Below are 26115 nucleotides of genomic sequence, written 5' to 3'. Positions count from 1 at the left end.
TGATTGTCCGACCACAACACAGCTTCAGGCTATTAAAGTCATTGGTCTTCCCCACTTGCCCACCTCAGAGACCATCACTTCCACTGACAGTGTTGCTGGGCATATGGTTCACCGCTCTAAATCAAATGAGCCCTCTTAACTTCAGCAGAGAAACCGCCAGTCCTCACAGCCTGCCCCACCCTTGCAGAATCTTCACATTGACTGAGCTGGGGGAGGAAGAGGTGCAGCCCCAGGCCAGAATACCACAGCTTCTTACTGTTCTGACCCAAAGTTCAGCAGTTTTTAAAAGAAACACTTTTCAGATTGTTTTGTGCCTTTGGTCAATTTCCAAAGTGCTGAAATGATTGTTGTTGTTGTTGTTAAAATCAATTTTATCCAGCTTTAAAGTTGCTTTTTTTTTTTTTTTTAATTTTTATTGGAATATAGTTGCTTTACAACATTGTGTTAGTTTCTACTGTGCAGCAAAGTGAATCAACTGTATGTATACATATATCCCCTCTTTTTTGGATTTCCTTCCCGTTTAGGTCACCACGGAGCATTGAGTAGAGTTCCCAGTGCTATAGTAGCTTCTCATTATAAAGTTGCTTTTTAAAGGGAGGATTTTGCCAGTCTCCTCACTCAGCCATAGCCAAAAGTCTTGCTTTTCCCCTTCACTCCTTTTTTTGAACATCTCTTTTCTCTCATGATTAAGCATTCATCTACCTTTCTGAACACTGGCTCCTTCTTTGGTTCTTTCACTAACCCCTTTTGCTAATATTGAAATGTGGGCAGAATACAAGGTTTTTGCCCTTCATAATCTTCTTTCTCTCCACACTCTCAGTGACATCATAGTTTCCCAAGCCTTTAACCATCATGTCATACAGATGCTTATAGGGTCATTATTTCTAGTATATTCCTCTACCCCTGAACTCCAGTTACAAAATGGTGAGTGCTGGCTACACAATTCTGTATGAACATCTTGTTGTCAATACAAAGTCAACATGTTCCATTCCTGTCTTTAGCTTACAGACTTTTTTTCCACTTGACCTTTTGTGCCTTGCACAGAGTAGCTTGTGGTTATGTGATTGGATTTATCACATAGCACCAATATTCTTTTATTCACCAGAATTTGACCACTTGGCTTTATCTTTGATTTGTCACTTTTCCTCATTCTCTGTATGTGTTCATTTGCCTGTTAGATAATATTTTCAAGGGACTTAGCATGGAGCTTGTTGCATAGTAAGTGCTCACTACACGATGGTGGTCATTATCGTTGTTTCATCAAATATTAAAACTATCTCAGCAATGTCTGTCTTCTCCATATTATGAGGAAAGGATGGAGTTGTGAAAGGAATGGTAGACTGAGAATCAACTAACCTAGTTTAGGATTCTAGTCGGCCACTTAGAGCCACTTGACCTTAGAAAACTCCCCTAACTTTTCTGAGCCAGTTTCTTCATGTAAAAATCTGGGGATCAGTAATATTTTCCTGGAGATATATATATACATGCATGTGTGTATATATATACCATAGGCTTGCTGGAGAAAATCAAATGCAATAACTAAACTTATAATATTAATATCTTACACTTTATTAAGGAAAGCCATTAACCCTCAGCTTCCATGCTAACTTCAGGCTCTTTTTACTTTTCTCCTGGTCTACAATAACTTCCAAACTAGTTTCCCCACATCTGCCTAAAGCCACATTGCTGTAGGTTAATCTTAATAGCTGTCATATCTAATGATGTCACTCCCCTGCATGAAAACCTGCATTAGATGAAGTAAATCTAAACCCAGCTTGACATTATTGCCCCAGATTACCTTTTCTTCCTCATTCCCTATTTCCCTATAAATATCTTATTTCCGAGCAGAACTCAACTGCCCCCTTTCACTAAACATGCTTCATGCCCCGCTGTCTTGGGCCTGTTCTCCAAGGTCCCTCTTCCTGCACTTACCCCCTGGTATTCCTCATTTCCCTGCCCAAAGCCTGACCTCACCTGAGTTCATGTGTAAATATTCCATTCTCTCTGAAGCTTTTAGTTTCTTGTTTGCTTTGAATGCAAACATCATGTCTTAATACAACATTTTTTACCCTGCAGTGCCCTGATCATGGTCATTAATAAATATATTAAGGGGGTTTCTGCTTTGTTTAATATGAACAGGAACACATCTTATTTTTCAAGTAATCTTTTTTCTCTCCTTCCATGTTGACAGCTTACTGAAAGCATGTTCTATAGACTCAATTTTGCCCTAAGCAAAGGAGATCTGTTTAGAGTTTGGTTTCTAATGGAAAAGAATGCCATGACCTAATGAAAAATTAAAATTTTCTTATCTTGTCACTTTTCTACATGTGGAGTCTTTTTTAAGTTCAAAGGAAATGACATTTATGGTAGCCTTATTATGAAATAGTTTCTGCTGAGTCCAGAGTCATTTAATGCAGTGTTACTTAGTGACCCTCATTAAATAGATGCTTCTTTTAAAAATCTCTGGAGTATGATTTAATAATGTGACCTGACAAACCCTTGTAGTGACTAATTGAAGTGGATGCCATCAATCTGGAAATTTCTTGCTTAAAATTCTGCTTGATTTTTCTTTCTGTTCTTAACACTAGATTGGTGGTCCTCAAACTTTAATGGAAGAATTGGAGGTGTTTTTATGCATATGCCCAGGCTGTAGCCTCAAAACTGTGGTTTCATAGATTGCGTTGGGGTTCAGAATTTCCTTTTTTTTTTTTTTTTATAAATTTATTTATTTATTTATTTATTTTGGCTGTGTTGGGTCTTCGTTTCTGTGCGAGGGCTTTCTCCAGTTGCGGCGAGCAGGGGCCACTCTTCATCGCGGTGCGCGGGCCTCTCACTATCGCGGCCTCTCTTGTTGCAGGGCACAGGCTCCAGACGCGCAGGCTCAGTAGTTGTGGCTCACAGGCCTAGTTGCTCCGTGGCATGTGGGATCTTCCCAGACCAGGGCTCGAACCCGTGTCCCCTGCATTAGCAGGCAGATTCTCAAACACTGCACCACCAGGGAAGCCAGAATTTCCATTTTTAATAGCATCCCAGGTATATCTAATGCAGGTGATGCACAGACCACACTTTGTAGGGAAATGCTGCCCTTAATGAAAATTCTATGTTACGTTGAATTGTTTTAGACTGGGTAACCTAATTTTTAAATCTTTTTTAAAAAACCTTTCTCATTACAGAAACAGAAGATCTGTGGGAGCTTGACTTTGCAGCATCACATGCTAGAACCTGTTCAGCGGATTCCCCGGTATGAGATGCTCCTTAAGGACTACCTAAGGAAATTGCCCCCTGGTTCTCCGGACTGGAATGATGCTAAAAGTAAATACTCCTCCCCACCCCCGCCCCGCCCCTGCTTTCCATTATGGGATAATATAGTGGCCAAGTAGGCTTGTGATTTCAAAGTGAGATAGGTCTCATAGCCACTTTAGTAAAATATTGGTGCCAGAAAATAACCTCACTGGAAATTGTCATCAGCACCTCAATTAGGCAAGCACTTTTGAGCCCAAATCATAGGCTTGGAGCAATGCAAATCACATTTCTCATGCTGGTTTCACGTTAATCATTAACTGTGAAATATAAAACTATAGTCTTAGAGACATCTGGAATAGCAATACACAATTACCTTCTCACAGGAAGAATACAACCATTCAGAATTACTAGTGCTGCTGGTTAATTAGGTAGGTTGATACATACCAAGAAAACTAAGATGACATTTACTATGTAAAAATAGCCTAAGCAAAGTGATATCTGTCTACCTTTTTCTACTCTAAGACAGAAGAGACAATGGTGCTGTTTAGTGTCAGTTAACATTTTCCCTGAGAAAACTTTATTCCTGCTCTACTCCTGTACTACTTTTTTTTTTTATGAAAAAATAAAAAATCTTTTATTTTTTCATTAGATCATAATGGAAGACTTTTTAGGGCTTAAGAGTTTCAATAAGAATTTTGTTTTCTTGTGTACTTTAAAAAAATCAGTTAACTGTGAAGAGAAAATTTAACTTGGATTAGTAATCAACATGTACAAACAATAGTGGTGTACAGTCTTAAAGCATTGCTACTTTCTCTAATACTTTTTTGTCTGCTGTTATAAGTGAACCTTGTTGAGAGATGAACACAAAACACAATCTTTGGTCTTAGAGACTGGGTCTTTTTCTGAACATAGGCTATCTGTGATGTTTCTCCCACCATCCAAGTGAGTTGGTGACCACAGGAACGTCTCATCTCCCCTTTCTTCCTCTAAAGTTTAGAATTATCCTAACTTGTCTTCTTCCACTTTCCACTTCATCCCCACTTTCCACTCACCTGGCCTGAGTGCTTGGTTTTAGTAGTGGTAGGATTGGAGGTTGGATCACCATTGCTACTTCTCAAACTAGTCTCGTGGGCAGTGGCCCCAGCCCATCTTAATTTGTGTCCTTTTGCCTTGGATCCTATGTGGAATGCAAAGAATTGCCAAAATCAGGATAGTTCTCCAAAATATAAATAAAAATTCTGCTTCTTCTATACTCAAAAGGCTTTGACTCCTGCTAAGGTAGCTATGTCAAAAATGAGAGAGTCAGCAACATAATAGGGTATTTTATTACTCTTTTTGGTTTCCCATTACTACTTACACTAAAGTTCTAAGGAAATCACAGAAGTACTTTTAGAGACCTAAAAGTAGAGGGGAACGCAACAAAAGTGCATTTTGTTCAGCAGTAGAACGAAGAAAACAGAAAAGTTGGTTCAGAATAATGGGGTTGTTGTGGTAACAGAATTAACCCAACCAGTATTCATAAGATAGGAAAGAAAGGAAGAGAGCAGGACATGATGTAGGATTGAGAACATTCCCTCAGGTTAATCCAGCAGGAAGCCTCAGCTTTCACATCTCTTCACCAGTAGTCCCGAAGCTCCTACCTTGCCCATATCAGAGTTCCCATTCCCATCTCTCGCTATCACCTGCCCTAGCAACAAAACCCTCCATCAACATTGGCATCAGAAAATTCCCTTTCACCTAGACTAGAAATGTGAGTGTGTTTTCCCAAGGAAAACTGATTATGCTTGGTGGTTAATTTTCTCATAAAACTAGTGAAATACTTACTACTGCTGAAATGTTGTAGAACTTTGAGTTAGAAGACTTAGGTTCTAATGTAGCCCTTCAGTATCATAATTTGTGACCTTAGCCAAGTCACATCACTCTCTACTTCTTTCATCTGCCAAATGAAGCTAATATACTTTCCATTCAAGGTTGCATAAGAATGAATTGACCTAATATATATGAAAGCCCCTGACAAAGTTCCTTGTACCAAGCTAGTGTCAGGGTGTTTGTTATTTTGAAGGTCCCTTATCGATTAAATGTACCTAAGAGCCTACTCACTGTATATGACTTTTAATGAGGAAATACCCTTCAAGTTCCAAATAATCTGCTTACAAATGAACTTTTGAAAGTATCCAGCTTGTAAATGCAAATTGCCCCCTGCTTTTATCGTGTATCTTCGGTCTCAGTTTTCTTCTTATTGTACTGTATATTATTCAGCTATCTAGTAACATAGTAAGGACAAAATGTATTTACTTTTCTTTTTTTCCATTTAGAATCACTTGAAATTATATCTACAGCAGCAAGTCATTCTAATAGTGCAATAAGAAAAATGGTAAGTGGTTTCCAGAGGAAATGGGAATATTCTAGTTAGATAATTGCCAATAATATAGTCTGATATTATCTACAGGTTTGGACCCAAATGAATTGATACAAGTGAACAAAAAAGATTGTTTATAAAATGTTTAGTGTTATCCCTCTTCTCCCAGGTTTTAATTTGATCATAACTGACATACTTTATACCAAAATTTATGCTTAGTTCCAATCCCTTCTGAATTATGTATATTTTAGCTAAGGTCATTGATTAAAGGAACTAAGGTGAAACCTCCTTATATATGATCTTGCTGTGTTTTGTTTTAATTTCCTAGGAGAACCTAAAGAAACTCTTAGAGATTTATGAAATGTTGGGAGAAGAAGAAGACATTGTAAATCCTTCAAATGAACTAATAAAAGAAGGACAGATCCTCAAACTAGCTGCTCGGAACACATCGGCACAAGAGCGCTACCTTTTCTTAGTGAGTTTTGTAGTATGAGCAAGTCACATAAGAATAACCCATAAACATTGTTATATGCATCTTGGAAAAGTAGGATGCTTGCTTGCTCTCACCAAAACAATTATATCTAACCTGGTTTAGTCAGTACTGTCAAGATTCCACATCAGGGAATGTCCTTAGTAACTGAAACTTGTTCTTTCAAGGACACAAATCTGTTTTTGAAGTATTTTTCTATAATCTTTCTGTGTACTTACCATGTATAATTTACTTCAGTAACACGTAGTGAAGATGATTTAACCTTTCCATGATGATCATAGCCATCAGTGTATATGTGGGGACCACTATTTTTAATTCTTCTAGTTGAAAAATATATAGACAAAGTTGTAAAACTTGTGCCTCAAATATCTATGTAAAAGTACATGAGTTTGCTACATAGTTCCTTTTCACTGCGATCAGTCTCCATCCCTTCCTTAACTTCTGGGAAATGACAGTTAGTCTAGAACTTATCGAAAATATAGGAGCTCTCCCTGGGGCATCCAGGCCATTATATTTTAGTCTCTGTTAATTCCAGCTCCTTTCTATATCTAATGATATGATAATAATCATAATAGCTAACAATGAGTAACAATAAGCTAACATTGAGTAATAGCTCAGTAAATGTTAGCTATTACTATGATTGTTATTATAGGCAAAGAAACAGACACATTGGTCAAGAGGCTGCCCGGTAACTGGCACATGACACAATCTCAGGATGTTATCACATCTGACTTTTCTGCTGCAAGGCAGTCATCTCACCAGCCTTAGTATGAGTTGTTGGGGGCTTAGAGGTTTCTGTTGTCTGGTTACAGCTTCCTTTGAAAGGAAGATTTACAAGAACTAATTGTCATGTAGAAGGGTGTTCAGTATCTCTCTTGAAGCGTTTCTACTTCAAGTTTGTATAACTCAAGAAAACTGAAAACATGTCCACACAAAATTTATACATGAATGTTCATAGCAAAAGTATTCATTATAGCCAAAAAGTGGAAACAAACTAAATGTCCATCAGTTGATGAATGGATAAACAAAATGTGGTATAACCATGCACTGGAATATTATATGGCAGTAAAAAGGAATAAAATACTGATACATACTGTGTGGATGAACTTTGAAACCGTTGTGTAAAGTGAAAGAAGCCATTCACAAAAAGCCACACTGTGTGATATGATTCCATTTATATGAAATGTCTAGAATAGGCAAATGCATAGAGGCAGGAAGTAAGTAGTGGTAGCCTAGGGCTGGTGGGGAGGAGGCAATGGATACAGGATTTCCATTTAGAGTCATGAAATGTTCTAAAATTAGACGGTAGTGATGGCTGCACAATTTACAACTATATAAAAACCATGAATTATACATTTTAAAAGGGTATATGAATTATATCTCAGTAACTTAAAAAATTTATAGATATTTTACAAATTAACTATAAAAAAATCTTCATTGGAGCTCAACAGAAGAACTTCACCTTTCAGAAGTTTTACAGAGACCTAAATGTAAATCAGGGACATGTGATGTCATGTTAGGGTCCAGAGGGCTGTTTATTTTGAAATGTAGGTTTTGTTATTCAAATATGGTGAGGCCAACACATCAGGAGATGATTGCCATTGAAAAGATAGTTATACTCGCAGATTCCAAAAGGAGGGGGCACGCCACACCATGGAAGAGCTACATGAGAAAGCACCAGAGTTGGTCAGAAGGCAGAGAAAGCAAGCAGCAAATGTGGGCAAGAGCCTGTACTGTGGTTTCTGCGAGAAGGAATAGGCAAGGCAGAGAAAACCAGCTTAGAATTTGCTAGTTTAAATAATTTCATCAGGATCTGGCACACAGGGACTGTTGCCTGGTACCTAGCCTTAGGGTTCTTAGGGAAGGGGAATACTGACCCAGAGTGTAAGCGCTCAATAGAGGAGGTGGTTGGGGTGTGAGTTCTGGATCTGTTGGTTTCCATATGAAAGTCATGCTTGCAGGTGAGTCACTCACTGTCTCAAAGAATTGAGTAGTCCTGAGAGGGGGCAGTCCTCCAGTGTCAGCAAAGCCCCAAGATGTCAAAGCATCAAAAATCCAGATTAAAAAGACATGCTTAATATACTGTTCTGGGCAAAATGCCTGGGAGTCAGTGTCTTCCCTTTGTCTTTACCTGTAGGTGCTTAGGTAATTTTCCTTTCCCCTCTTCAACATCAGTGTTACAGTTTCTATAGTTAAACTTTCAGCTCTGTGTCTAACCAATGGCCTTGGTTTAATTTTCACATTTGAGAATTATTCTGGAAATAGTTTTGGATTGAATACCTTAATTCAGAGCCAAATTAAACAGCTATTTGGAGGACAGATGGCAAAGGGCCTTGGGGGAATACAACAGTAGTGACTTTGAGAAAAGTACCCATCTTGTTACAGTTATTATAAGCTATCAAACATATCGTGTCATTGCCTTCCAGGAGAATGGAGTCATACAGCAGAAATTTTAGGAAAGCCTTATTCATCTTTTGAAGACCATCTTAGAAGCAGTTCTTGTAGTGTTCATTCTTTCAGTCCTTCCCCTCTAGTACTGTACTTGTCACAGAATCTCTCCTCTCCCCAGCACACATTTATTCCCATAGAGCATCTTTTTTTTCTTATATGTAGAAACTTCAGAAGTACCTTTTTTTTTTTTTTTTTAATTTATTTATTTATTTATTTTTGGCTGTGTTGGGTCTTCGTTTCTGTGAGGGCTTTCTCTAGTTGCGGCAAGCGGGGGCCACTCTTCATCGCGGTGCGCGGGCCTCTCACTATCGTGGCCTCTCTTGTTGTAGAGCACAGGCTCCAGATGCGCAGGCTCAGTAGTTGTGGCTCACGGGCCTAGTTGCTCCGTGGCATGTGGGATCTTCCCAGACCAGGGCTCGAACCCGTGTCCCCTGCATTAGCAGGCAGATTCTCAACCACTGCGCCACCAGGGAAGCCCCCAGAAGTACCTTTTATTTTTTCTCCTTTCTCTCTAGAAGTAAAATGAGCGCTAGTTTTCTATTTCCTATTCTGGAGATATTACACTTGTAAATCTGAAAAACCAAGTTATATTTAGAATTTGATTTCAGCTTTCAAATGATCATCATGTGTTTGCATATTTGCTTGCCTCCACATCATGCTTTTTATGTTATGTAGGGTACTCTGTTGAGTAAGTAAATAACCACACCTGACATCTGAAAGTTAAAAAAGAAAATCACTGAATTATCCCATAGAATGATAGGAGGTTTTATTCTTGGCTCTTTGGAGTTCTAGTCCTTGTTTCCTTATACCTTTTGACAGAGTTATATATTTTTTTTTCTCTTGACTTATTTAAACTTTGAATACAGGCCGGGCACTGGAAATTTTCTCCAACAATGTATTTTTACCTTCTAAAACAAACTTTAATGAACTGTCACTAGTGAGACATGAAATTGAATTATTTCAATCAAATAATATATTTTAGAGAGACTTGAAATAACTAGTCGAGAAACCCTGGAGATCAAGAAGCAGGAACCTCCCTACACTTTTAATAAAGTTGAGACTTTCTTCTAGATTTTGGCACAGCCTAGCACTTCTAGAGCTTGCCAGCCAGAGACTGCTTTGTCAATAACTACTTCTGAGCAGCGGGCATGGAATAAAAGGAGTTTCTTTCACTGAAAGGGAAAGTCAGTCTACTTGGTGCTACTCCCTCTTTTAGTACCAGCAAAACCCAGAGAAGGTGGTGGTGGCTTTTGCCACAGGAGCAAGGTTCACAGAGGGAACAGGACTAGCTACTTAATTCCTTTATGTATATGGCATCTTTTTATAAGCATTATCACCTTCACCTCTAAGCAGAAGAAAAAGGGTATTTATTGGCTAGCCCTGTCCATTTTGGTGGCGCTTTGCAACTCCTGCAGTACTGTTCAGACATGGCCAAATCCCCTCCTGAGAAGGCCTTATAGAAGAAAGAAATACTAACATGAACAGTTAGCAAGCTGTTGCCTTAATCAAGCTGGGATGGTGACGAGAACCTTTAAGAGTATTTTCGATCTCTAAATTCTGTGTACTACAATGAGGCTGTGATTGCCATACTTAGAATACAGTGGACAATTAATGATAAAGCATTGATTATGTTCCCTTCTAGAAATGTAAATGTGAAATGTGGTGCTCAGATATATCTGATAAAAATGTATTTAGTGCCCTTTTATTTCTACATTATCCAGTGTGGAAATGAAATTTATGATGTTAGTTATAGGAAGTTGCAAAATAATGTATGAGGAACAAACTGGTAAAAAATTTGCTTTCAGAATGAGTACAGTGGACATTGTCACATAAACATGTTGAAATGTTTTAAATATCCATCAACATTTCTTTGATGGTTGGAGCTAAAAAGAGGACCTGACAGAACAGGACATTATGCCTCATTTAATCCTCTCAACAACCTGTGACTTTTACAGATAATGATCCTGACACATGAGAGGTTACATGAGTGTTTAAGTTCCCAGTTGCTTTTGTCTTACAAAAATATATTTAAGCCTAGAAACAGTGTTAGAAACAATAAATATGAAGTAGAAAGATAAATATGGACCTTTAGGAATCTGCCTACAAATTAACCCCCATATTTAGAGTTTCATCCTTTTGCATGTTTTAATATATTTAAAAGTTAATTAAATGCCTTCCCCAAATCATTGCTTGGTACTGATAAGCAGGAGCTGTTCATTGTTCTGTTTTGTTTTGTTTTTTTATAAATTTACTTATTTTTTATTTATTTATTTTGGGCTGCGTTGGGCCTTTGTTGCTGTGCACGGGCTTTCTCTAGTTGCGTTGAGCAGGGGCTGCTCTTCGTTGTGGTGTATGGGCTTCTCACTGCGGTGGCTTCTCTTGTTGCAAGCGTGGGCTCTAGCCACGCGGGCTTCACTAGCTGTGGCTCACGGGCGCAGGCTCAGTAGTTGTGGCGCACATGCCCAGTTGCTCTGCGGCATGTGGGATCTTCCTGGACCAGGGCTCGAACCCGTGTCCCCTGCATTGGCAGGCGGGTTCTTTTTTTTTTTTTTTTTTTTTTTTTGATTTATTTATTTAGTTATTTATTTTTGGCTGTTTTGGGTCTTCGTTTCTGTGCAAGGGCTTTCTCTAGTTGCGGCGAGCGGGGGCCACTCTTCATCGCGGTGCGCAGGCCTCTCACTATCGCGGCCTCTCTTGTTGCGGAGCACAGGCTCCAGACACTCAGGCTCAGTAGTTGTGGCTCACGAGCCCAGTTGCTCCGCGGCATGTGGGATCTTCCCACACCAGGACTCGAACCCGTGTCCCCTGCATTGGCAGGCAGATTCTCAACCACTGCGCCACCAGGGAAGTCCAGCAGCTGTTCATGGTTGACTAGAAATGAGGCACTAATTTGATTCAGTTTCAAAATAAGGTTCTTCATTTTAAATAAAGACTTTTTGCTAAAATAAATGACTTTTCTGTTAATTCATACATGATGAATTCTTAAGCAAGATGTGGGGCAGTATAAAACAGTGACTTTGTTTTTCTACAGAGGATTTAGTGTGCTAACCCATGTTCTAATGAAATTTGAACTAATAATTTGCCTACTTTTTTAAACTTAACATTAAACACATTGGTAAAAATAATTGCTAAATATTAATCTTTTCCTCTAACAGCTATTGTAAACTTGTTGCCTGACACAACAGTTAGAAATTTTATTGTCTAAGGGCTTCAACTTACATGGTTGAGAACTTCAGTTTCTGGTATATAGAGGTCCTTAATAAATTGTTGCTGAGCTTAATTTCCTTAACTAATTTCCTTACTAGTACAAAATGATGATTGGTTTACTTAAATATTAATAAAATATTTATGAACCAACACAGGGGGGAAATATATGTTACAAATTTTAAAATATGACAATTTTGATACAAGCATAAAAGCTCTCTGGTATTTAAGTAATTTTTCTCACATAGAAAGTATGGTATTCCCTGGAATTTTTGTCTAGGGCTACTTTCAATATTGGTCACTTTCCTCTGTCTTCTTTGTTTTCCTGTTTTTTGACATGTGTTCTACCTTCTTGCAGTTCAACAACATGTTGCTGTACTGCGTGCCAAGATTCAGCTTGGTGGGCTCTAAATTCACAGTTCGAACCAGGGTTGGCATTGATGGAATGAAAATTGTAGAGACTCACAATGAGGAATATCCACACACTTTCCAGGTATCTGGGAAAGAGAGAACACTGGAACTGCAAGCCAGGTAAGAAAACCATTCCTATCTCACAGCTCTACAAAAGCATCAGAATAAATCGTAGGACAAGATAATTCTGAGGATCTATCCCATGTCTGGTTGGACATAAATGGAAAGATGTAAGCTCTTGAAAGTCAAGAATTATGTCTTCACTTTTGATTCCTCTGTAGTGCCTAGGATAGTGGTTTTTCAGACAGTTAGCATTCAGTAAATTAAAGTGACCGAATTGTTGCATTCAAGCCAAAGTTTTGAGTCTTCTAGGAAAAAGTTCTCTAACCTTTTTTCCGCCATCCTTCCTTTTGGTCCACAAATGTTTATTGATGTTTATTATTTCATGATAAATGTTGAAGCTTTAACTATCCGTCCTTCAGAGACTCTGCATTCATAGGACTTAATGGCACTTTGATGGAGAGAATGATTTTGGAAATCGATCATTTTGGAGGCATTTTGGAAAAGATGATTCTCCTGCCACAGTTGAGGATACATGAAGGGGGCCATTTGGGGCTCTAGTAGCCTGTAGCAACCAGGACTTCTGGAAGGGGTGGCTCTTCTTATATGTTTATTGAGTGGGAGAGAAAGATCTGGAGGCCTAGCATCCATCCCCCTACCATAACCACGTTTGGAAAGAAAAAAAAAAAAAACATGAGAACCACTGTAGTAGATCACAGCTACCTCATGCGTGAACCTCTAGAAGACAGAGTGCTGTCAGGTTTTAAAATATCTGCTTTAGGAAACTGTCATCCATTTATCCTATAAAAAAAAAAACCTAGCATGGTGAAAATTGAGATACACCAAAAGTTCACAGATCAGAGGTTAACTACTGATCCCAGCTCTGATGGTTTTCATACCCTAGAATCCATGGAGAATCAGAGAGCCCTTCTGTTCCTTTCTATTCCTTTGCACCAATAGCATGTGGTTCTGGCTGCTTAAGTGAACTCATCCTGGATATTTGTGTTTAGTAACTATGTACGAGCTTAAACTTCACATTTTCAAAAGAGAATAAATTATTTTAATAGGAATCTGTGCCCAGGGAGCCAGGGAATTGGTGATTATAGATATGGAACATGTGGCAGGTTAGGAAAGTTTGAAGAAATACCTAGCCAGTCCTTTGTTTTCCTACAGAAAACATATAATGAACCTGCATTACTTAGGGAGCTGCCAGGAGACTGCCCTGAGGATTAGGAGGCAGCATGTCAAGCATGAGTTAAAATGGTGGAGGACTTGGCTTTGGATGTTATGGTTTTCCGACTTTATCATGGTGAGATTTGGACCCCAGCCATCAAACCCAAGAGAACAATTTATGTTACTGTACTTGGAAGCTCCTGACCTAAGTCCTCACTCAGTGGTTGACTCCCTGAGTGATTGGCCCTGGCGACAGAGAAGACTCATCAATAGTTCTGATCATCATAGAAGTCTTCATTACAGATGAATGAAGGTTCTGCTGGCTCTGAATATCAGCATAGTTCCAAATCTGCAAACCCGAGAGATGTGTCTGAACAGTAGAAGAGAGATTATCAAGGATTCTTGGGTTGCCTGAGTTGAGAGGGACTCCAGCCCCCCTCCATCAGCAGGTTGGGCTATTTTTGCTTCAGGATGGGGCTGATTCATGAAAATTTTTCTTAAGTACAGGCAGTTATCATTTTGTAGAGTTCCAATATGCACTATTGGATACATTCCAATTAGTACTGAAAACACATTCATTTTTCCTTAAATTTCTTATTCCCCTAATCTCATTGCTTTAGTTGTATTTATGATTATATGATGAAATGAAGATCTGAATGAAGTGTGATTACTTATCTTCTGGTCTATAATGACTCTCTCAAGAATGTAGACAAACACTGAAATTCTCAGAAAGTCTGAAGGATTACATGGAACCCCAAATTGGGTATATATTTGGTGATATTTAAAGAGAATTCACTTCTGAAGCCAACACAGAAAAAAATGGTCTGCTTTTCTTATTAAATAAGCCAACCTGAAGACTGACTTCTCACACTCTACTTCCCCTTCCATATTCAAAAGAATATAAACTTTTGAAACAAAATTATTTTATGTAGTTTTTATTCAATGGTTTTCTATTGCTAAATGGATATAAAAATATAGTGATGAGTAAATTAAACAAAGGAGTAAATTTAAAAATCTGCCATGATTGAGAAAGTAAAACAAAAGGCATTAAAGACTTATCAAGTTACTTTGCATTTAAAAGGCTAAAAGCGGCTAGCAAATAACTATGCTTCCAGAGCAATAGAGCTGATTTTGTGGGGGCAGGGCATAGCATTAGGGAGAAACCTTTTTTGAGGGGCAAGATTAAAGCCCCTGCCCCCACCAAAGTTCTTGGTTCAGGATCCCCAGGTGAAATATAAGCAGAATCTTACATTTGACAGGCACGGATTCCAGCAGTATTCCTGGCACATCATGATACTCAGTTTTTGTGAGAAAGATGGATGGTGTCACATGGATGGTATGATCACAGACTTATACATATGTGATACCTGTGGGACTGTGGCATGTGACATTCAGGCTGGGACAGGACTCAGACTTAGCCCTAGCCTACCAAATACATACAAACAAATAGAGCCCACTCTTCACAATCCCTCAATTTGGAGATCTTACTGAGTCCAAAGTCTACTAAAAGGGAAATTTTTTCCCAACAGAAAATTATTAAATACTGGGGTTCATTAATCTGTGAAACCTCCTTCCTACAGGCATTTAAATCTTCATTGTGTTTTATCTATAGTGAATTAGGTATGGTATTGCCTGAAGCCTAGCAAAATAGAATTAAATTTTTTACCAAAGGAAATGTTACATAGCTCCCTAAGGACTTACACAGATAATTTATAGTCTCAAGGATAATTGCAATCTTTTCTAAGATGGGTTGTGACTAGCAGCCTTTCAAAGCCTCATGTGTTTTCATAAAGGTGAATTGGAAGACTAAGTCTATATCTAGTATAATGCTAGATCTACAGATACCTGATATATACAACTAGATGATGGTGGTTAAACTAATAGAAGCCAAACTCTCTCCATCAAAAGTTATGTGTACCAAAGTAAGTGGATGGTATAAAACTATGTTTATGAATTCATTTGTTCAATTGCCAGAGATTCTGTTTAATTTTTATTATAACTCCTTCTTGGACATCCCTGAATTTTCCAGAAAGTTGGAATAACATAAATACAGTTGTATGCACCAGGTATAACTCATTAATGTTCTCTTTATTCACTTTAATTTTTCATTGTTGTTTATTTTAGTTCTGAGCAAGACAAAGAAGAATGGATCAAGGTAAACCTGATTTCTATTTTCATTTTTGTTTTGTGGTAACCTCTGTATGTGTACCCAGATGTGCATATATTGTTTTATTATGCACATACTGTAGTCATCAGAATAAGGTCATTTAATTTTTAAGGTGATTTCCATCCTAGATATTTGTTTAATAAAGTGTTTTTATTAATTTGCATGTGATACTTTAATATGTGCTTTGAATTTCGTGTATATTTTAGGCACTTCAAGAGACAATTGATGCTTTCCATCAGAGGCATGAAACCTTCAGAAATGCAATTGCCAAGGATAATGACATTCACTCAGAGGTTTCTGTAAGTTGAATTAAATTCTTTAAGTTCTTTTCTCTTTGCAGTTGCAGAAGATCTATTGAGTCATTTTGTTACCCAGTCTTTTCCCTTTGCAATGCCAAAACTGGCTATTTGGACAGAATCTCATTTCTCCTTAGATGAATACAATAGAGTGCCTTTTCATGCTGCTTAAATGTCTTTGAACCTTTTTTTTTTTTTTCTCTTTTTCTGGATCTTGAGTTTCAGAACATGGTATGAGCAATGTTGTTAAAATTCTTTTTAAAATAAATAAATGAACGAACGGATGGATGGATGGTTGGATGGATGGATGGATGGATGGATGGATGGAAATGACAGTTTTTGCCATTAAAGTTGAATCTCTCTTTCCTTTTTAGACTGCTGAGCTAGGAAAAAGAGCCCCAAGATGGATCCGAGATAATGAAGTTACAATGTGTATGAAATGCAAGGAGTCTTTTAATGCCCTGACGAGGAGAAGGCACCATTGTCGAGCATGTGGATATGTATGTGAGCTTTCTTGGTCATTAAGATTGTTAGTCACTATATAAGTGTTGTAAAATCATTAACTTGGGAAAAAACAAAGAAATCATTCAATAAATCACTTAGTTGATAAACTTTTATTGGTGATAACTTTATGCAAAGCACTGTGCTGGGTCCTGGAGAAAAACTGGTAAGCAAAATGATAGCCAGCTTCACAGAGCTCACATTCTAATGGAGAAAACAGACCAGGCAAATTAACAGACAAGCATTTCAAATGACTATAAATGCAATAAGAAATCAAGAAGTTAAAATGGGGAATAACGGTAATGGAAGAGGATTTGGAACCAATTTTAGTTAGAAAAATGAAGACCTATCTGAGGCGTTGATATTTAAGCTGATGCCTAAAAGGTGAGAAAGAGCTAACCATAAGAAAGAAGGCAGGAAGAGCGTTCAGGCAGTGAGAGTTGTATGTCAAAAGCCCTGAGGTAGGAAAGAGCTTCATCTATTCTTTTTAATCTTTTTATTTTTTAAAATAAATTTATTTATTTATTTCTGGCTGCGTTGGGTCTTTGTTGCTGAACACAGGCTTTCTATTTATTTGCAGCGAGTGGGGGCTACTCTTCGTTGTGGTGCATGGGCTTCTCACTGCAGTGGCTTCTCTTGTTGCGGAGCACGGGCTCTAGGCGCACGGGCTTCAGTAGTTGTGGCACACAGGCTCAGTAGTTGTGGCACACGGGCTTAGTTGCTCCACGGCCTGTGGGATCTTCCCGGACTAGGGCTCGAACCCATATCCCCTGCATTGGCAGGCAGATTCTCAACCACTGTGCCACCAGGGAAGCCCTGATCTATTCTTGAGACTGCCAAAAGGTCATGTAGCTGGAGCATAATGAGCAATCTAAGAAATAGAAAGATAAATAATAACCAAAGGAGTCAATGACTTTGAGAAAATATGAGATGGAACCTATAGCTTAAGTAGAAGTTCAGACTTTTGATGGGGAGAGGGAAACTTCCCTCCATTATAACAGAAAGGATAACGGGAAAGATGAGTGGAAATGTGGGTGTGTTTTTGATTTGGTGGTGGGAAATGAGGGAATTTAGGTCTGATAATATCTACATATTCATTGAAGAGGAAGAGGAAGGGTCATCATCTGAAAGTGAAGGGGGAAGTAAGAGGGAGGGGGGGAGATTTGAGAAAGAGAGCTAAGTATGTAATAGTTGTCTCTGGGCAGGAAAAAGTGAGCCTACCAAAGAAACAAAGATGCCCATTAGAGGTTTATGGTTATAAATTTAAAAGGACGCACTAGTCCATTTAATGGAATGAAATATCTCTAACAAGATTCAGCAACTCAAGCCAGCTAAGGCAGTTGACAGGTTTTCAGGGATTGAATTGTTTCATATGGAAAGGGTGAGAAGGAACAAAGCATGACCTGAAGTTGGAGAGAAGTAGCAGCAGGTTTTGGAGGGCCTTGTAAACCAAGTTGAAGATTAATACTTTCTTCTAAAAAGCAACACATAAGCATAGAGAAGGGTAGGCATTGTAGTGTCATGACTGAATGTATTATTAGTATGCTTTCATGCAACAGTTTTTATTGATAGTACTTTCAGATTATTCTCAATTACATTGCAGATTTATTCTTCCTTTTTTCCTAAGTTTTGACTCAGTGAGACAGTTTTATAATCAAAATCAAATTGATAGCAAACATCTTTTTTTTTCCCCCTCAGTGTAAGACTTCTTTTAATCTCTCATTGAGTGTGCTTGAAATGATTTCAGATATTGACATACTTGCTTTCAGTAAACAAACAAAAATATGAATGTACTGTGACATAATTTGAAAATAAATATTAGTTGATATGAATTTGCAGATACAGACATGTCTAATTTTAAATCCTAGGGTAATTTCATTGAAATTATGAGAAAACAATGAACAATTTTTTATTATGAATTTTACATGATGTGAATCTAAACCAAAAGTTTTACTAATATTTATATTTCTTAAATATAGTTTGTCCACTATAAATGAGGGAAAATATTCTTCTAGAAGCAAGAAGATAATTTTATTTATTTATTTGGCTGCGTCAGGTCTTAGTTGCACCATGCGGGATCTTTGTTGTGGCATGTGGGATGTTTCATTGCAGCACGCAGGCTTCTCTGTAGTTGTGGGATGCGGGCTCCAGAGCACGTGGGCTCAGTAGTTGTGGCATGCGGACTCCAGAGCTTGCAGGCTCAGTAGTTGCGGTGCAGGCTCTCTAGTTGTGGCACACGGGCTCTAGAGTGCGCGGGCTCAGTAGTTGCGGCGCACAGGCTTAGTTACCCTGCAGCATGTGGGATCGTAGTTCCCCCACCAGGGATTGAACCCACGTCCCCTGCATTGGAAGGCAGATTCTTAACCACTGGACCACCAGGGAAGTCCCCAAGAAGATAATTTTTTAAACTGCAAGGTTATTTTTTAAACAGTTACTATAAATAGTGAGCAAAATACACAAGGACAATTTCTCATAGAGCTTACAGCCTAGTGAGGGTGACAAACATTAATTGAAAAATCACACAAGTATATGATTAAAAATTGTGATCAGTGCATGCAAAAAGCACATGGAACTTTAATAGCACAGTGATAAGAGATGGGCTGTATTCTGGAAGTTGGAGGAGTCTTCCTTGAGGAAGTGAAATTTGAGTCAGTATCTGAAGGATGAGCAAGAGTTAACTCACTGAAGCAGAGATGAGAGAGGGAGGGAGCAGAGCACTCTAGGAGCTATAAGAAGCCAGTGTCACTGAAGATAGAGTAAGAGAGGTAAATCATGCAGGACTTTATAGGCCATGGTTAAGAATTTGTTCATTATCCAAGAGCAAAGGGAAGACTTTAAAGAAATTTAAATAGAAGAGAAATATATCAGATTAGCATTTTTAAGGAAGCATCTGATGCTATTTGGAAAATAGCTTGGAGGGGATCTTAGAGTAGTGGCCTGGACTCCAGTAGGAATGCTACAAGGACCAGTCATGAGGCTATAATGGTCCAAACCAGGACATTGATAGCTTGGACTCAGGTAATTGCAAGGAAGATGTAGAAAAATGGACAGATTGAAAAAATATCTAGGAGATAAAATCAGCAGGACTTTATAACATGGTGAATCTATGAGGTGAGGTAGAGAGAGGTATCAGGATGACTCCTAGGTTTCTGACTTGCCATAACTGGTTAGAAGGCTGTGCTATTTCCAGCAATAGAGAGTACTCTGAGAGGGGAACAGGTTGGGAGGGACGAAGTGTGATAAGGAGAAAGCTGGGAGCAAGGTAGACCATGAATTCATTTGGGGAAGATATAAAACGTCCAGAGGTATGAAGTGTAATGGTCTGGACCAAGCCTTTGAAGAGCTCCTACCTTTAGGGCCAGGAAGAGAAGGATGAGCAAGCAGAGCCCATCACAAACAGCATTATAATACATGACAAATACTCCAAATGTTCATGGGGATATTGTTAGTCTGATAAAAATTTGCCTTTTACATTTAACTTTTTCTCATTTATTATTACCTATAACTGATTATTGCTTAAATCTTGTTATTTTTTAAATATGATTATTCACTCTTTGTTATTTTTTCTTAATTTAAGGTGGTTTGTTGGAAGTGTTCTGATTATAAAGCTCAACTTGAGTATGATGGTGGTAAATTGAGCAAAGTTTGTAAAGACTGTTATCAGATAATAAGTGGATTCACAGACAGTGAAGAAAAGAAAAGAAAAGGAATTTTAGAGGTATGAAATATTAAATATTGGATATCTTTCAGATTTTTATACTAGAAACAGAATTTTTTTTAACTCTGAAGAATACAAATAATATATTTTGTTATTTCTCTTAATATTTAACAATTTGGACTGTGATGAGCAAGATTTATACTTTTGTTCTATTGCTGACTCTTGGGGTCATACTCAGTTGTACAGAAAGAAGAGGGACAGTGCTATGTTAACCAATGTGTATTTGAGAGTAAATCCAGTCCTTCCTTGGCATCTGCGGGGGATTGGTTCAAGGACCCCCACAGATACCAAAATCCACAGATGCTCAAGTCTCTTATATACAGTGGCATGATACAGCCAGCCCTCCATATCCTCAGGTTCTGCATCCACAGATATGGAGGGCTGATTGTGTATTGATTTTGTGAAGGTAGCTGTGGTCAAATATTAGAGTATTAATTGACATCTCTTCTAATGCCCAACTTACTACTATATATATATTTTAAGAGGAAAGCTTTTCTCTCAGTTTCATCATATTGGCTTTGAAAATACTGTACAATATTACTAAAATTTAGATTAAAGTCTTATTACCTGAAAAACTCTTCCAACTTATTGCATTAAAAGAATCATTTAATGGCCAGTGACAGTAATCTGAGAACTGCGTTGAAATATTATTGAAATGTCTCACAAGTAAGTTTGATTCATGTTTTAGATAAATTCAGACCTCCCAAACCTAGGAACTGTAATGCGACTAGTATCTGAAATAAATTTTACACCCAACGATATTAACAATATAATAAATAAACTTTATGTAAACTTTATGTAATAAACTACATAATAAGGGCTTTGTGACAGAAAGTTCAAGATAGCCTGGAAATATGTGAAGAATAAGCGCATGATCAAAATTCTTATGTATCTAAAATCATAGACATACTTAGTTTATTAAGAATTTCTACAATTTATTTAAGAATCAATGAGTGTTTATTGAACTCTACACTGTATAAACATACAAAAAGTCATTTCTGTTAACTGAAGAAGGATCATAAGCTTCAAGGTCCACTTGAGGCTAAAGTACAGGCCCACAAACTATAACTCTGCATTCTTCTAGGATATAGATGTTGCTTGTATGGCAGACCAGAGTGGACTTTCTCTGGCAGGGAGGGTGGAAAGACATGCTTCAGCAGCTTCCAGAAACACAGTCTCGGAAGACTGAACAGCAGCAATGGATGAGACTGGCATAGAATAATGAGTCAAATAACTTGTTTTAAGGGGTGAGTTTCAGGCTGTATCTATGAAATAAAAATCTCTAGGTAGTTTTCTAGAAAAACCTGTACTTGGAGGAAAATTAATCAATTACTTATTTGGTTAACACATTTAATCAAATGTATTTATAGTGTGAAGTCCATAAGTAGAAGATAAGTGTGAATGTGTGCATATGTACACACACATACATATGTATTTGAAACTTACTCATGCCAACTAGTTTGTTATGTCCTCTAGACCAAGGATCAACAAATTTTTTCTGTAAAAGGGCAGAGAGAAACTATTTTAGCCTTTGCAGGCTGAAAGGCAAAACTGAGAATATTACTTCTAAAACAAGAGAGAAAACAAATTTTCTCAAATTTTTATTGACAAAATTAAAAGTAATAATTTAGTATAATTTTTGTAATATGGTAATAAGAAGTATGGAATTCCTTTGGGGGAGGGGAGATAGAGAACATTTCACTTAGTTGGAGTCCAAAGTTAGTATTCTAGATCATCAGATTGATTTTAAATGTTCATCTGTAAAAACTCTGCTTAGCTCACAGGCCATATAAAAACAGGTGGTGGGCTAGAGTCCATTGTTTGCCAGTCAATGCTTCTTAAACTATCTGTGATGAAGGGCCAGTTTTACTTTCTAAACCATCACAGCTCAGTATTTTTGTAAAATACACAATCATGTGCTTGGGTATCATCACAAGTCAGACTGCTATAAAAGTTTCTAAATGTTTACTCTTGCTTTCTATGCTTATCTCGAACTGGTAGCAAAGCAGTTTGCAAACCAGCACTGTTCAGTGGATGACACCTGATTTGAGAGATAGAAAATAGATGCACACCAGTTGCTTTCCATAATATGTGTAATAAAAACCATCATTTAGTCAAAGGGTTTTGTTCCCTTTTTAGCCAGTGATTTACGTATTAGGAGACAAAGCAGAAAACCGTACATGGCTCCACAAAGAATTATTGCAATTTAAAAAACTTTAAAATTATCTCAGGTATAGGACAAAGGTTGCTGGTAAGTATTTGCCTTTTTGCTATTGCATTCTTACATAGTGACGTTGGTATAGCATTGTGGCTAAGAGTTCAGACTCTGGGTCCAGACTCAAATCCTAGCACACCAATTCCTAAATCTTAGGAAAGCTATTTCATCTCTAAACCTCATAATAATGCAAGTAATAACTTTTCGGTGTTGGTGTGAGGATTAAATGATATAAGTAGTGAGCTAAGAAAAGTGCCTTCATAGTAAGCAGTCAATAAATGTTTAATTTTATTTAAACTACAGGTCTGGTAATACAGTTAAAATTGACTTAATTCATCATAGATCTAGATGAATGTTTAAATAATAATTGCAGATGAACCTTCTCTAGACAATCCCAGGAGACATTTTATATAAACACATTGTAATTTATGAATGTTACCTTAAGTTGAATTACCTCTCTATCTGGTTTATTTTGTGTTCATTCGCTCTCTCTCACTGTTTCTTTCCATTGTATTTTCTAGATTGAATCTGCAGAAGTATCTGGAAACAGTGTGGTGTGCAGTTTTCTTCAATATATGGAAAAGTCAAAACCTTGGCAGAAAGCTTGGTGTGTGATCCCCAAACAAGACCCTCTTGTGCTGTACATGTATGGTGCCCCCCAGGTATCTAAAACTTCATCTTTCTGAAGGGACGGAGGGAGGCCAGTGGACACTGAACTTAAAATCCTTCCATTACTTCTCTATAGAACAAGAGAATTCACACAGTTTCACTATTTTTCATTATAATTGAAAAATAATAAGTAACTAAAATTCAAGTTTATTTAGACTGATTCCTTCTATAGCCAATAATTTCTTCAGCCTGTGGATCATTTGCCCTCTTCTCTCATTCCTATTCAGTGGGTTTGAGAAAATGTGAGTTGAATTAGGAAAGGGCATGGGGAGAAGAGGTTGAATCAGAGGGAGAGGCAAGAAGGAGAAGGAGCCTTTTTAATGATGGGAAATATTAGTAAGCCTTTTTTTTTTTCCTGCATGGAGGGATACTTGAAAAAGAAACGAATGTGAGAAGGTGAATTTAAATCAACCTTGGATTAACATTATCCAGTAACAATTTTTTGAGACCTTATATGAATGGATCTGAGATAAATATATAGGAACAGCAGACATACACCAGGCACTATGGATTGTGTTGTGCTTAAAAAACCAACAACACTTAAATCAATTGTGCACTCACCTGGAAACATATAAAAATTTTAATGTACCTGTTGTGTTTTAGCCTATATCTACATTAAGTGCTAGTAAAACTTTACTTTAGAAATAGACTAAATATGCTGAGATATGTGTGTGTGTGTGTGTGTATGTATTTTTAATTGAAGTGTAGTTGATTTACAATATTGGGTAAGTTTCAGGTATACAGCACAGCTATTCAGAGATATATATATATATCTCTCTCTGAATATATATATATATTTCTTTTTTAGATTCTTTTCCCTGATAGGTTATTACATAATATTGAGTATAGTTCCCTGTGTTATACAGATCCTTGTTGGTTATCTATTTTATACATAGTAGTGTATATATGTCAATCCCAGCCTCCTAATTTATCCCTTCTCCCACCCCCTTTTCCCCTTTGGTAACCAAAGTTTGTTTTCTGTGTCTGTGAGTCTCTTTCTGTTTTGGAAATAAGTTCATTTGTGTCTTTTTTTTTCTTTTAGATTCCATATATATCATAAGCAATATCATATGATATATGTCTTTATATGGCTTACTTCACTTAGTATGATAATCTCTAGGTCCATCCATGTTGGCATTATTATTATTATGGCATTATTTCGTTCTTTTTTATGGCTGAGTAATATTCAATTGTATGTATATATACCACATCTTCTTTATCCATTCATCTGTTGATGGACATTTAGGTTGCTTCCATGTCTTGGCTATTGTAAATAGTGCTGCAGTGAACATTGAGGTGCATGTATCTTTTTGAATTATGGTTTTCTCTGGATACATGCCCAGGAGTGGGATTGCTGGATCATATGGTAGCTCTATTTTTAGAGCTGTTCTCCATACTGTTTTCCATAGTGGCTGCACCAATTTACATTCCTACCAACAGTGTATGTGGGTTCCAATTTCTCCATACCCTCTCCAGCATTTATTATTTGTAGACTTTTTGATGATGGCCATTCCGACCGATGTGAGATGATACCTCATTGTAATTTTGATTTGCATTTCTTTAATAATTAGCGATGTTGAGCATCTTTTCATGTGCCTTTTGGCCATCTGTATGTCTTCTTTGAAGAAATGTCTATTTAGGTCTTCTGCCCATTTTTTGATTGGGTTGTTCGGTTTTTTATTCTGTTTCATTGTTTTTCCTACATTCTTTTCCTGTCCATAAGTAAATTGATGCATGAATGAATGAAACACCAAATAGAACTGCATTTGGTAATGAAATCATCATTAACATTTGCTGGTTTTGTACAATAAGATGACTATTCTTCCCTTTTACACTGAATGAAGAGCTGAATGGGCTCCCTCACAGGGAAAGAGGTGCGGGGTCAATGAACTGATTTAGGTGCTGATTTAGGTGCTGATTTAGGTGCTGATTTAGGTGTCAGCACTCATTCATTAATTCACTCAGGTGACATTACGGGTGGCCTCATACACAAGCACTGTGCTAAAAGCACTGAATCCCCATCTCTCTCCATGGAGAGTTCACAGTGCGAGTCTGTGGAATGGTGGTAGGAAAGGAGGTTTAGTGGGCACCGGATCACATCTCACCATGTTTTTTCTTTATGTACCATGCTTTTTTCTTAGGATGTCAGAGCCCAGGCCACCATTCCACTCCTGGGCTACATTGTGGATGATATGCTGAGGAGTGCAGACCTGCCACACAGTTTCAAACTGACCCAGTCCAAGTCTGTGCACAGCTTTGCTGCAGACAGTGAAGAACTGAAACAGAAGTGGCTGAAAATCATCCTTTTAGCTGTCACAGGTGAGACGCCAGATGGTCCTAGTAAGCATCCAGCCACTTTGGACGATCATCCTGAACCTAAGAGAAAATCAGAATGCTGAGTTCCAGGGCCTACCGCGGTATGGAGGGGAGGGTTTCAAGATTTACAGCTCAAGACATTCTCAGCTCTCCTTATTCATCTCTTAGCACTTTATGTTGAAAAATACAAGCTCATAAATGCATCTTTGGGGGGACTATTTTCCTATGTTTATGTACTCTTACTGAAATTAATGTGTAGAGCCATTCTACCCATAAAGTTTGAAATAATGTGAAAAATGGAGCATTTTTTAATGAGCTATTCCTTGAATATGTACTTTTGTCTTGGAAAAAACTGGTATCAATTCTATCACTTCAGGTTAGAAAAGGCCACTTTCATTTAAGAAATCCTTTAATGTCTTCACTTACACATGTAGGATTTATAACAGTTTGAAAGATATACCTCCATGTTGCCAAAATAGATCCACGTTAAAAATAAAAAATACAGGGACAGTTTAGGCTATTAACTTATTTAATTTAGTTTATAAAGCTCAGGCTGCATAAATGATGTACATTCTTTTAAAACAAAAGAAAAAGAACAAATTGTTGGTATTCAAACTTTCAACTTATTAAGATAATACTTGTTTTTGTAGAAATACTTCTAAGAATAAAATATCTTAAGTATATAGCAATTATGTATATATAGTATTAAATACGAATATATATATATACACATTATACATGCTTTTCTCTTCAGCTTTAGGTTCATATTTGTCTCTAATTTATTTTTTAAATATACAGCATGTTTTATCTTGGAATTGACCAGTGTTCTAAACTTAAGAAAT

General features: G+C 37.5%; 1 protein-coding gene across 2 annotated transcripts in view; it reads left to right on the top strand.

The window, feature by feature from the left end:
- FGD4 (FYVE, RhoGEF and PH domain containing 4) overlaps positions 1-25492 on the top strand; it is a 194538-nt gene extending 169046 nt beyond the window's left edge. For both annotated transcript variants that reach the window (XM_061204389.1, XM_061204390.1), the window contains 10 exons: positions 3174-3312; positions 5559-5617; positions 5931-6077; positions 12106-12278; positions 15516-15546; positions 15765-15857; positions 16229-16354; positions 19933-20073; positions 22810-22950; positions 25099-25492. In XM_061204389.1, coding sequence (XP_061060372.1) covers positions 3174-3312; positions 5559-5617; positions 5931-6077; positions 12106-12278; positions 15516-15546; positions 15765-15857; positions 16229-16354; positions 19933-20073; positions 22810-22950; positions 25099-25356 — 1308 coding nt within the window. In that variant the 3' untranslated portion in view covers positions 25357-25492. The remainder of the gene's footprint in view (positions 1-3173; positions 3313-5558; positions 5618-5930; positions 6078-12105; positions 12279-15515; positions 15547-15764; positions 15858-16228; positions 16355-19932; positions 20074-22809; positions 22951-25098) is intronic.
- The last annotated feature ends 623 nt before the right edge of the window (positions 25493-26115 follow it).

Source organism: Eubalaena glacialis, chromosome 11 (assembly GCF_028564815.1).
Source record: "Eubalaena glacialis isolate mEubGla1 chromosome 11, mEubGla1.1.hap2.+ XY, whole genome shotgun sequence".
Classification (NCBI taxonomy): Eukaryota; Metazoa; Chordata; class Mammalia; order Artiodactyla; family Balaenidae; genus Eubalaena; species Eubalaena glacialis.
Note: the sequence above shows the minus strand (reverse complement) of the source record. Positions and strands in the feature narration are given on the sequence as shown.